The 12,677-nt window shown below is 41.2% G+C and overlaps 1 protein-coding gene across 2 annotated transcripts in view; it reads right to left on the bottom strand.

The window, feature by feature from the left end:
- GLS (glutaminase) overlaps positions 1-10,144 on the bottom strand; it is a 67,822-nt gene extending 57,678 nt beyond the window's left edge. For both annotated transcript variants that reach the window (XM_035136204.2, XM_035136214.2), the window contains exons 1-5: positions 9,724-10,144; positions 5,189-5,285; positions 4,293-4,414; positions 3,508-3,637; positions 2,555-2,634 (exon numbers count right to left, since the gene is read on the bottom strand). In XM_035136204.2, the coding sequence (XP_034992095.1) occupies positions 2,555-2,634; positions 3,508-3,637; positions 4,293-4,414; positions 5,189-5,285; positions 9,724-10,043 (749 nt within the window). In that variant the 5' untranslated portion in view covers positions 10,044-10,144. The remainder of the gene's footprint in view (positions 1-2,554; positions 2,635-3,507; positions 3,638-4,292; positions 4,415-5,188; positions 5,286-9,723) is intronic.
- Positions 10,145-12,677: the final 2,533 nt, after the last annotated feature.

Raw genomic sequence — 12,677 nt, 5'->3', positions numbered from 1 at the left:
GGGTGGGAAAGGTAAACAATTAAAATATATATGCAAAAATTGCCAGTTAAAATATACAACGGTACAGTTCTTTAAGTGTTGCAACAATAATAATGAAGCATTATTATTGTTAATAATAATGAAGAACTGGCTCCCCCTGGAACCTCTAAGAAAACAGTATTGGCTACAATACAGTATTGACTACAAATGGGCTGACGGGAAGCAGAATAATCTCAACGCAACAGAAGAGGAGGTTTTAACTTTCCCATTCTCACACATCAAGGTTGAGGGGAGAAAAAGAGAGTTTATGTGTATATGGTTGTGGGTGAGGACTATATGTCTGTTTATTCCCACATCTCTAAGGAAAATCCTGCAAAAATACAGCAGCTACAATATGTGGCAGGGCACGTAAACAGGAAGGTTATAAATTGCACAGGCATTTCTTCCAAAGACAAGCCATAGTTTAACCTTGCCCTCAGCAGTTTCCTGTTCAGGCTTAAAAGATGAGCGCAAACCATAGTTTACAGACTCCGATGAAACAGCAAGCTACAGCTTGCCAAAACAAGGTAATCAGACGAAGAGCTACAATACAAGAGTGGAGAGGGGGAGTATGAAATCTTTAACAATGAGAATCATAATAAGGTATTGATGCAAGTTTTCATCTGTTTGACTCTATTGTTATTTCAACTTACTGATTTGTTTCCTCTTTTTGCAAACTGTTTTGGTGGGATGTCTTTTTTTAGCAATCAAGCAGTGTAAAAAATCAAGAAATAAATAACATCTGCACAGGCCTGGGCACATAAAGCAGGAGTGGTTAACCAGTGGACCGCCACATGCTGTTGGATTTTAACTCCCATCAGCCTCAGCCAGCATAGTCGATATTGCTGTGAGTTGTAGTCCAATGATTAGCTTCTCCCCAGGTACACACCTGGAAGCGAACTGAGTATTTATTTAGTCATGCCAGGGAGATTTACTAAGCTTGATTTTTGTGGACTAATTCAGGAAACTGAGCTCCGAAGGCTGGAAACCTTTCCCTGAATTAGATCCTATGGCCTGGCCTCAAGCCGGAAAAACAACTATTTGGGGCTTCCTGCACTTCCCTGTGAGAAGTGCTGTGTGTCCAGTATTTGAATTAAAAGATTAAAATGGTATGTGAGACAACTGTTAAAATCTGATATATAATAATGAAAATGAAACCAAAATCCAAACTAAGCATATAATTTTAGTTCAACTCTGCTTTATCTGATTCTCAACACATCCTCAGAGGAAGTGTTACACTTAAAATACGTCAAGACCTCAGTATTTTCATTGTTTGTAGATTTCTAACCTGTTGGCTTGGATCAGAGAAACAGGCAATTTCCTCATTACTTTCAAAGAGACTTGCATAAAAATCTCATAACCAGATGTATGGAAGTGAGAGCTGGACCATAAAGGCTGATCGCAGAAGAATTGATGCTTTTGAATTATGGTGCTGGAGGAGACTCCTGGAAGTCCCCTGGGCTGCAAGAAGGTCAAACCTATCCATTCTTAAGGAAATCAGCCCTGAGTGCTCACTGGAAGGACATATCCTGAAGCTGAGGCTCCAATACTTCGGCCACCTCATGAGAAGAGAAGACTCCCTGGAAAAGACCCTGATGTTGGGAAAGATTGAGGGCACACGGAGAAAGGGAGGACAGAGGACAAGATGATTGGACAGTGTTCTCAAAGCTATAAACATGAGTCTGACCAAACTGCGGGAGGCAGTGGAAGACAGGAGTGCCTGGCGTGCTCTGGTCCATGGGGTCACGAAGAGTCGGACACGACTAAACGACTAAACAACAACAACAACCAGAAAACATACACCAAAATGGTGTAGAATAGATTTGATATATTAGCTTCAATTGTACAAGCCACAACCAACCCAAGTCACATCTCTCATTGGTTTTAATAGCCAAGGATCTCACCTTAATTAGAGGCTAGCTATGCAGTAGCATTACTGTATAGAATGATAATCTGGATAACTACCCAGCCTCAAACTGAGCAAAACTGCAAAGTCTTAACACTACTTCAGAAATATGCTCTGAAAAGTGCTTAGGCAAACTGCTACTAATATGACTACCAAAAATTCTTCTATATATTGGGAAGAAACTAGAAACCAGATGACAGAAAATGCTAAGCCGAATCATGGCAATCAAACATCAGTCCAGACAAGCCATGAGCTGTAACCAAGGGTTGTTCTTGCTTGCCACTTGTGGTTTGTCTTCTTCATACAAATTGCAAGTCCAGGTTTAAACACAATGAAACCCAAACCATCACTTATCAGCCAAAATCTTCTCTCCAAAAACCTGCTCATTTGTTCATTTGTGCTAAGCCATTGTTTAAATAAATGTCACCCTAGATCTATATTGAATATGAGAGTGTACTGAACACAACATAAATAAAAAAGCAAACCCTACAGCTAGTGTGATAAAGAATACACACCATGAATTTTACAGAATTGCCTTGATGCAAATTTGGTTCCTCAAAGTTGGCGTACTGCTTCTATCACCTATAGCTGAAATTGGGACAGATAAGATATTTAAGAATTGTACCTTACCTCTGTCCATCAACTGTACAAACTGACACTGCCCACAAGTCAGGACTGAATTTAGCCAGTTGTGGAATATAGTCAGCAACCTATCCAAAATGAGATTAATAATGTCAATTTAAGAATATCACACTGCATTACTACAAGGGTCTTGGAGGAAAAGTACAACTAAGAAAAAAATGCTAGAGAGATAAATAAAACAAAGTTCAAACCCAAACTCCCCCAAACAACAAGTGTACAGTGAAGGTTCTTCAAGCATAAACTTTCAAGGGTGTTAATCACACAGCCTTTGACAGGAGCTTACTTAAATTCACATGTTTACCACAGGCCAAAATAATGTATCCATCAATTATTGTGCCAAACCAACAAAAGCTGCTTACAAACACCATTGGCTTTGAGCACATGACAAATTGTTAAACGATTTTATGCCACTTGGGTGTTTTATTTTGTTTTTTGTATCACTGCTATTTTTACAGTATCTTGTGTTTTAATTTGGAAGTAGCAGCAAATATACTTCTAAATAAAGACAACCAAAAATATATAAAACTGAGAAGAAACATGGAATTCACATCTTGCACTGATTCTGAAATCAACAATTCCAGTGGCCACTCTTTACTCAAAGTACTCTTCAAGGCACAAAGAGCAAAGGTTGGCCCATAAGGGGGGGAACACCCCAGCTAGGCAATCTTTATTAGGACCAAAATATCTATACTACGGGTAGTCACAAATGCAGCAAGCTTTTGCATTCTCCAGAGTTCATCATCAGCCAAAATGTTTTCCAGCTTGCACTCCCTGCTTTGGGAAGAGCTCTGGGAAACTCAAAAGCTTGCCACATTTTTTGTGACTTTTTGGTTGGTCCTAATAAAAGTATTCCCGAACTGTGAAATAAGGAGGGTTTTTTTTAAAAAAAAAAAGTACATGAAAACATATTAACACAACAAATATTTCATATGAGCCCTTACCGTTCCTCCAGATTGTGTTTTAGCATTTTCATACAGTTCATCAATGTGAGAAGTAAATGACACAAAATCTGGAATGACAAACTTTCGCCTGAAAGCCTGAGTAAGCAGGACAATATTGCTTTGGACACACCTATGAAACATGAAAAAATATGAGTGAGAATCTCAATTGTGTTCATTATCATTCAGTACATGTGAAGGCCTAAGCAAGCTCACTCATACATGCAAGAGCAAAAGCAAGAGCTTAGTAATAACTAGACAATTTAGTGTTTTAGTGTTTTTCCATCACATGCCAAGTAAGTGTTCAAATATCTAAATATTTATAGTTATTAAATTATGGAAGCTCCCCTCCCAGAACTAGTTACTTTGAGGTGAGATCATCAGGAATGTGCTGTGGGGTGGGGAACATTAAGTGCTCTCTTTACAGACCTGATCAGTTCACATTCCTGTAGCCACCATTAAATTTTAAAAATTGTGACATGTTAATTGTAGTCAAGCAGGAGTGGCCCTAATACTTTGGCTCCAATAGTGATCTAATCACCAAGGGACAAAAGTTATATGTTAATAAGATAACATTATAGTACAAGTGTTTTAAAATCTTTTCATTCTTCAGCACATATGTCCACTATACTGCCAGCAAAATGAAGCGAATTTTGTAAAACTATTTTTCTAAGAATATTGTTAGTTTGCCTCACTCAAGTTCCCCCCGTCACACTATTTTCACATAAATAAGCTCAATGTGTCAAATTTTAAGTTTTTGTTTTAGATTAATAAATAGGTATATTTACTTTTTAAAGAGATCTTTATCAAGCATGACACCATCTGATGTTGTTTGAAGAGTCAATCTTAGCATATCCATGCATTCTTTCAGTCTTGGGTCAGATGTACGTAAACCTGTCGATTTCAGGGCCTGTAAAAAGAAAAAAGGAAAAAAGTAGAACATTAGAAATACTTCCTGTTCTAAACATTGACTCAGATAATATGCTACTCTGGTATCAAGCACCATCTGATCTCATTTTCCAACACAATACAGTTGACAGCTGACAGACACATTCAGAGTAGTTCTGTTTTTCAATACCTTGCCATAAGCATGTTTAGAAGATTGATAACAGTGTACCCTCAGTTCCAGCTCCTGCCAACCTAGCAGTTCAAAAGCACCTCAAAGTGCAAGTAGATAAATAGGTACCGCTACCGTGGGAAGGTAAACAGTGTTTCCGTGTGCTGCTCTGGTTCGCCAGAAGTGGCTTTGTCATGCTGGCCACATGACCTGGAAGCTGCCTTGGCCAATAACGCGAGATGAGCGCCGCAACTCCAGAGTTGGTCACGACCGGACCTAATGGTCAGGGGTCCCTTTACCTTTACCTTTAACCCTCAGTTTTACTACAAGAGTAAGCAGATTATATCATGTACAGACATATTTAGAGAGTTAAATGTATGGAATGTTTATCTTTAATAACCATCCTATCAACACACAGTGTTGTTGTGAGGATAAAATGAAGAGGGGTGCATCATACTTGCCACTAACAGCTCCTTGAAGAAAAGGTGAAGTATAAATGTAATAAAGAATAAAATTGACCTTTAGTAACCTTGAGCCATGCACTGCTTTTCAAAAGTTACCCAAAAAAGTATTAAACTGTGCTATTTACCATATAGTTTATTTTTTTTAAAAAAAAAAAAAGCTTACCGTGATGAATTTGTGAACTGGTATTTTTTCTTGCCCTTCTGCAATAGTATAGAACAGCAAATCCTCCAAACTAGGCAAAAGACCTTGCTTTATCTTACTGAGAAAAAAACAATACATGGAAAGGGTGAGAAACAACAACAAAATTCTAGGTCACTGATACTCTTATCATTTCACCACTGAAACACATCTGAGCACTATTTGGGTAATTATATGCCCTCTTGCTAACACAAAAATTCGACTGACAATTTTATTAAGCTATCATATCAAACTAGAAAGAGACATTTTACTGCTTTCATAAGCAACTTCTGCTGTTTAGTTCATTTTCATTTTACAGTATTATTTATATATTAAATGCCTATTCCACCCTGCCTCCCAAAGGATCCTAAGGTAGAAAAGTATGATTTCAAGCTAAGACTGTCCAGTGCTTCTGAAAATGTACATGCCAGAAAGCTATAAAATATAGCTAAATATAATACTTTCCCCCATAATAATTGATTCTCTAATGAGGTAAAACTTAAAACAATGTGTGGCACAGAACTAGGTATTCAGATATTTCCCTAGTGCAGAAGTTAATACACATTATGAAGCTGTAAATAAGTGTAACTCATTAATCTGTTTATTGTAAGCTTTTTGTTTCATGTGGCATGTACAAGTCTCCTAAAATATGCACATACTTTGATTATAGTATGTTAAGAATGCTAGTGTTCAAAATTCAAAATATTAAGCTTTAGTTTTGTGAAATATTATGTTTTTTAAAAAGTATATAGACTGCATATCATTCACAGCTGTTGCAGTTAAATCAAGCAGACTAGCCCAATATTTAGCTTTGAAAGTAACCCAGCTGAGAAAACAAACATGGCAAATGTTCAATTTTCATACAGAAAATACCTTAAATGGACTATTATTGTACAAAGCTTATCAGTTAAACTGCAGTATAAGCTTTTTCTGCCCCTATTTCCCAGGTCAATACTGTTATATAATGTTTGTTCAACCTAAGAGCAGTGTTTTAGCATCATTAAACACTTAGAAAAACACATATTTGGCATATGCTAAAAAGAGCTAAGACATAAAGTGGGCATGGTATTGTCACAGGCACTAACCAGTGTTAAACCTGCTTAGCTTCAGCAAGGAAATAGACTCATATGCTTTCAGGTCTGTAGTGGCATGAACTTGAACCATGGGCACCATACAACTGTCTGCTTACATTATTTTCCTGACCCCTGAAAGCTCCATATAGACCTCTGCTGGTTTCAAGGTATAAAGTTGACAACAGTTAGATGGTGATAGGAAGAACAAGCACTTTAACTTTTTACCCGCAAGCCATTTTCCCATTCAAAATCACCCTCTAGTTGCTTTTCCATGAAGAAGAAGAAATACAACCTGCATATTTTCTCATGGTGGGATTCAAAAATGAAAATATCTAAGGGGGGGGGAATAACTAAGCAGCCCCTTCCTCTGCCCATCCTCATAACTTCAAGGCTGCTTTTGGTTTTGAAAAAGAGTTGGGAGAAAAACACAAACAAAAACACATAACTATTGTGGGCCTCAGTCTCAGAACTTTTCTTGATATTTCCATTGTTATTCTAGATTAAAGTGAGCAGTTTAGAAAATGGTACCAATGAATGTTTTAAAACAGTCTTTGCCAATCTGGTGCCTTTTCAAGGGCAACAGCTTGGCAAAGACTGTTCTAAAGACTGCATACTACTCTACAGTAGGCTACTACAATAGCTTCTAATCCACCTTTTTAAAGGGAATGTAAAATTATATTTCATGGAAATAAAAAGACAAGTAAGTTTTTTACTTTACATTTATTCAGCTAAGAGAACATATTTTACCCAGTGTGAGATAACAGTAAGCCTTAATCTGAGTAACCATCATTTATAGCAGGCAGCTTTTGTTCACTTTCCATAATAATACATAGCAAATATGTAAAATGTGCTGCCCAGATAGCACTGTAGTACTAAAGTTAAGAGCAAGCACCAAGATCTCTGGTTTGGCATCCTATTCCTCAAAGCCATAACAGACCCCTTGTGTGCTCCAGAAACCAATGCAGAGTCTCTGGACATAAAACTTACATTTATATTATCTTTTCATTAATCCTGTCCCATGCCTGCTATAATCTCAAAGCAGATTCATCTACATACCAGCCAGTGATGCAAATGACAACATAGCTAGTTCTGACAGAGATATTGCACACTATCTTGGCCAAAGGTTTAAAGGTGATCTCTAGCACTGCCTACTTGTGTTACCAAAACCAGCTTTTAAAATTAAATTATTTTACTTACAACCTTGAGATACTAGCCAGTACAAAAATAATATTCTGTATAACCAATTGTCACTGGTCTAGATAAAAAAGACAGAAAATTTGCATCAAACTTGATAATTCAATTTCTTCATGCAGCCAACATTATCTTTACTGAAAAAAGTGATTTATCACAGTGCCTTCTTAGAGAGAAAAATAAAAAAACTTTTGTGGCACTTGTAAGACTAACAATGCCATTCATTCTAAGATGTGTATCCACTTATCTCTTTTTGCCAGTGCAAACCAACACCGAAGGAATGACTAATTCAACTAGAATATTCTTCACAAGCTATATGCAACAACTCAGATGTTTCATTGTTAAAGATAAATGTTTCATCTTACGCTCTCTGTAACATTCAGTTCTTGATGCTGGGAACTTGCAAGGGTCAAGAAAACTGATCCAAGAAGGGTAAAGGATGACACAGCAGCCAGTGTAGCATTTCAGGGACAAATTTATCTGAATTCATCCACTCTTGCATTCTGTGCAGTGATAAAGCTTTGCATTGGGGAGGGAGCAGTATAATACCGCTAATCACTGCCTGATCAAATCTGAATAATACAATGCCAATGCTACATATAAGTGATCACTTTCATACACACATTCCTTCATCCAACATACCCAGCAGAACAGCAGTTCCCATTATTTTGTAAACATGTGACAAAGGAAGCTGCCTTACACCAAAGCCAGGCCACTGGCTCATCTAGCTCAGTACCATCACCACTGTGGTCCTCCAGGGTTTCTGGCAAGAAACCTTCACAACTCTATCTAGAAATGACAGAAATTGAAACTGAGACATTTTGCATGCAAAGCATGCGATCCATCACCGAGCTACAACCCTTTCTCAAAGGGGAAGATGGTAGGTCATGCTTCTATAGCTACAAACCTGAACACACTTCTTAGACAGTAAGCTACACCAAATGTAATGGTGCTTACTTCCAAGTAAACACCACGCACAGAGTTGTGCTGTCAGTCACCTTGCGGCTGTAGCTAACGGGCTTTAACGCCACAACTAGCCAGCATCAATATACCACAAATGAACAGCATTTCTCATGTGGATTCATAGAATCAGACTTGGAAGGGACCCAGAGGGTTCATCTAGCCCCACCCCCTGCAATGCAAGTGTCTCAGCAGCAGTGTCTAATGTTTAAAATCAAAGGTGCCAGACCTCAAGCTTAACAGGAAGCCACCTGTATGCCTGGCTTGGGGCCCCACTTCTTTGAAGTCCTTAGATCAGTGGAGCGCTCACCAAAATTTTATTCAGCAATGAGGAGGAGTAGCCAGCACGTGCTTAGAGGCATCTTCCAACCACATTACTTGGAAGTTTTCTGAAATCAAGCCCTTGGGTCAGGGCAGTGCACGCCCCAAAACCCATGAAGCATGAGAGTGGCTCCCAATTCCCATGGGGAAACTAAAAGTCAAGAGGAATATGGACCCCTGGCAGGGGAAACTAAACTTATCCATACACACAAAGCAAAAGGACACAAGCTTCAGCTTGGGTTTCCTACTCCTAGAAAAACCTGTACCAATTTTGGAAGGTTTGAAGAACCTTAAGTGGTTATACAGTATTTGAAAACACAATGAAGATAAGGCATAAACTATAATAACGTGCAGCACTACTGTATTTAGAAAATTAGGGAAACCATGGAGGGATTTTTAGGGGGGGTTGGGCTGGAGAGTCCAAAGTTAAATAATTGCAAATTGGAAAATGCTGTTGTAACTTCTTCCCCAACCCTCCTCCCGGAAATACATAAATGAGAACTTTTTTGGGGGGGATAACGATCCTAAGTGTGTGGGTAGAGAAACACGGGACTGCCCCATCCTGATGTGCAAGGCGGCGGGCGCCCTGTCACGTGTCAAAGGCAGGGAGGAAGCCGAGCAGCACCCTCCTCCCCGCGTGGCCGAAATATATAAATAAAAACATTATATATATATATATATATATATATATATATATATATATATATATATATATATATATATATATATATATATATATACACACACACACACACACACACACACACACACACACACACACACACTATATATATTTGAAGATCCTAAATGGGTGGGGAGGGGAACACGGGACTGCCCCATCCTGATGTGCAAGGCGGCGGGCGCCCTGTCACGTGTCAAAGGCAGGGAGGAAACCGAGGCACCTCCCCTGCAGCCGCTTGGCATCCTCCTCCTCCCCGGGTGGCCTGGCATCCCCTCTCCGCCACCCGCACTCACTTGTCGCCCATGCCACCGGCTTCGGCGCTGTGGTTGTTGTTGGCGCCGGGCTTCTCCACCGCCGCCGAGGGCGCCGCCTCGTCCTGCTGCTGCTGCTGGGACGGCGGAGGGCCCTTTCCCGGCTCGTCCAGAATCCCCTCCGAGCGGGTGCATAAGGAGCGGGCGGCGCCGCTAGGCAGGCGGCAACCGGCGGCGGCGGGATGGAGCCGCCTCAGCAACGGGTGGCGGCAGCAGCCAGGCCCGCCAACGGCCGCCGCCGCTCCGCTCTGGCTGAGCCTCAGCAGGTCCCTCAGCAGCGCGGGGCTCCGGAGCCGCATCATCCTCTCTCTCTCTCTCTCCCTTCAGCTGCCGAGCGGGAAGGAAAGTGCAGCCGACCTGACGTCCCTGCTTCTCTCACACGCCCCGGCGGGGCCCGCCTCAGGGCGCGCGCGCCCGATTGGGCGGCGGCCGCCGTCACCGCCCGACGCTGTCGGAGGCCATTGGCTCAGCCCGCACGTCAATCCTCTGAAAGCGGCCCAAGGCCCGACGCCTCCTCGCTACTTCAAGGGGAGGCTAGGAAGATGTGGCGCACTTGGAGCTGGGCCTGCAGAGCGGGGAAGAGAGGGAGGGGGGAAGGAGGGACCGGCGGGCTGTGAGGGGGAGAAAGCCGGTGTCGAACCAACTCCGAGGCTGCTTCAGCCGACTCTTCCAGCCCTCAGAGATTTCGGGGTGTTTCCCATGCTCTCTCCCCCCCCCCACAAGTGTACAAGCACAATTAACACTTCTAACGCTGTTGGTTTTTTGTTTCAATAAACGCCCTTGGGTGGGCCTGAGGGGAAGGGAAATATTCGATTTAGGATTCCTGGCTCTCCTCACCAGTCACCACCAGCAGCAAATGATGGGAGAAAAATAGCCTTTCATGAGGGAATGGGGCAACAGGGAGTCAAACCGAGAAAACACGAGAAGAGAATCTGACAGCTAGGTCACTAGTCCCTGCTGAGGCGGGCTGCAATCTCCCCGCCCCCAAACCGCTAGGGTGTTTTTTTTTCTTCATAGCTGAGTGATTCCTAAAGTCTGGGACGATCGCTCCTCCCTCCACAAATTGACTATATTCCTGGGGCTGAGCCGTTTCTTGGTTTGTTACGAATGCACAATAACTGAGGTGGAGATTTTAAAAAGCAGGAACAGCCGAAGTGGCTCCCTCCAAATATTGCAGGGGGTTGGACTGGATGACCCTTGGGGTGCCCCTTCCAACTCTACAATTCTATTAAAGGTTGCGGGTTGCCACAATCGGGACGCCACCACGCTGACTAGCCAGCCCCTTTGCAAAAAGGATTTGGGGTGGTGGCAGCTTTCCAGAGCTTGCACCCCAACAATACGTTAGTCCTGGATAATATGCTGGTTTTGAAGTAATGCATAATAATAATAATAATAATAATAATAATAATAATAATAATAATAATAATAATAATAAACAACCCTTTTTCGGTCGGTGCATACTCGGATTGGATTGTATTTCATTTGCATCCCAGAAACACGGTAGACATCGCCCCAAGACTGTATCAGAGAGAAAATCAGAGAAAAGAGAAGGATCAATAGCTTGCCCAGAGGCCTTAGGAGGAAGCTGGGGGGCGGGGGGGGGAGGAGATCGGCCAGCAGGACTAGTGGGCAGAAAAGCTTGTGTGGGCAGGAGGCAGACGCTCGAAAGGGCACGTAGGATTCGCCTGTGATTAGATTCATGGGCATTTTAGCCCAGATGTCTTATTGCAAGCTTAACGTCATCATGCTCGGTTTTCCCTCTTCATCCCTCGAGCTCAGACATTTTTGGCATTCTCCCCCCCCCCCCCCGCCTTTTTTTTAATATACTGGTTACAGTTTCTCTTTCTGGAAGTTTCCACAAACCCCAGGCGCTTTGGTCGAGTAACTGACACGAGCAGAAAGGAAAAAAGGCAGCAGATCTCTGAACCCCGAGGACGTTTTCTTATTAATATCTTATTTGAAAACGGAAGTTTTGAGTTAAGAAAGGGAGTTTGGATCGACGCCGATAGAGAGGGATACAAAAGCCGGCGGGGGGGGGGGGTTGCATCTAAAAAGGCATATGCATTTAAATGTATTTAAACACAAATGCATTTAAATGTGCATTTTAATACATATGCATTTAAAATGCATTTCAATGCACATGCATTTAAAATGCACTTTGATGCATCGGCAGCAACATTTTAGAACCTTTCCAAATTTTCCGTGGGGTTTCGCTAAAATAGACAAGTTCTGTGTCAATGAAATGGAGAAGTACCTTTCTATTTTTCGTTAGCGAAAGCGAAACAGTCAGCCTCGTGGCAATAAAATGACCATTTAGCACCTTTTAGCAAGGCTTAGTACTGTATCAGAAACAGTGTTCCTGAAGGTGTTGATCAGAGCAAGTATTACATATGTAGCACTTTCTATTCCTGACTCATTTAAAATGTGTTAGGAATGGAGGGAACAGCTGTAAGTAATGTCACGCTGTAGTTACCATGGATACAAGTTACTTTTCATGACATACCAAATGTGCTGCCACCTTCTGGGGGGAAAGAGGAATCCACATTTACATTCATAGGGATATATATATATATATATATATACTGTAGACACACAGCAGTAATTTACTGTATAACACAATCCTTAAGCAATTAGCAATTAATACATTTTGATCAAAATCTCTTCAACACCCAAGCTACTGAAAATATGAGGGGTTAAAAAAAAGGGCTGTGGCAATTTATAGATGATCCAGTCATTTATAGATCTCTGAGGTCCATATCCTTTAAATATACAAAATCCTGCTCCTGACTACCGGTATATATACCATATGTCATCCCTCTCACTAGTTAGTATATCTCATATTTCATAGTTCTCTGGTTAGTATGGAAGTAGTTTAACAATTTGGGGGTATAACTGATAGCCTGGTTTTGTAGTGGAAATGTAAAAATGTGACATTT

This window comes from Zootoca vivipara, chromosome 1 (assembly GCF_963506605.1).
Source record: "Zootoca vivipara chromosome 1, rZooViv1.1, whole genome shotgun sequence".
In the NCBI taxonomy this organism is placed as follows: domain Eukaryota; kingdom Metazoa; phylum Chordata; class Lepidosauria; order Squamata; family Lacertidae; genus Zootoca; species Zootoca vivipara.
Note: the sequence above shows the minus strand (reverse complement) of the source record. Positions and strands in the feature narration are given on the sequence as shown.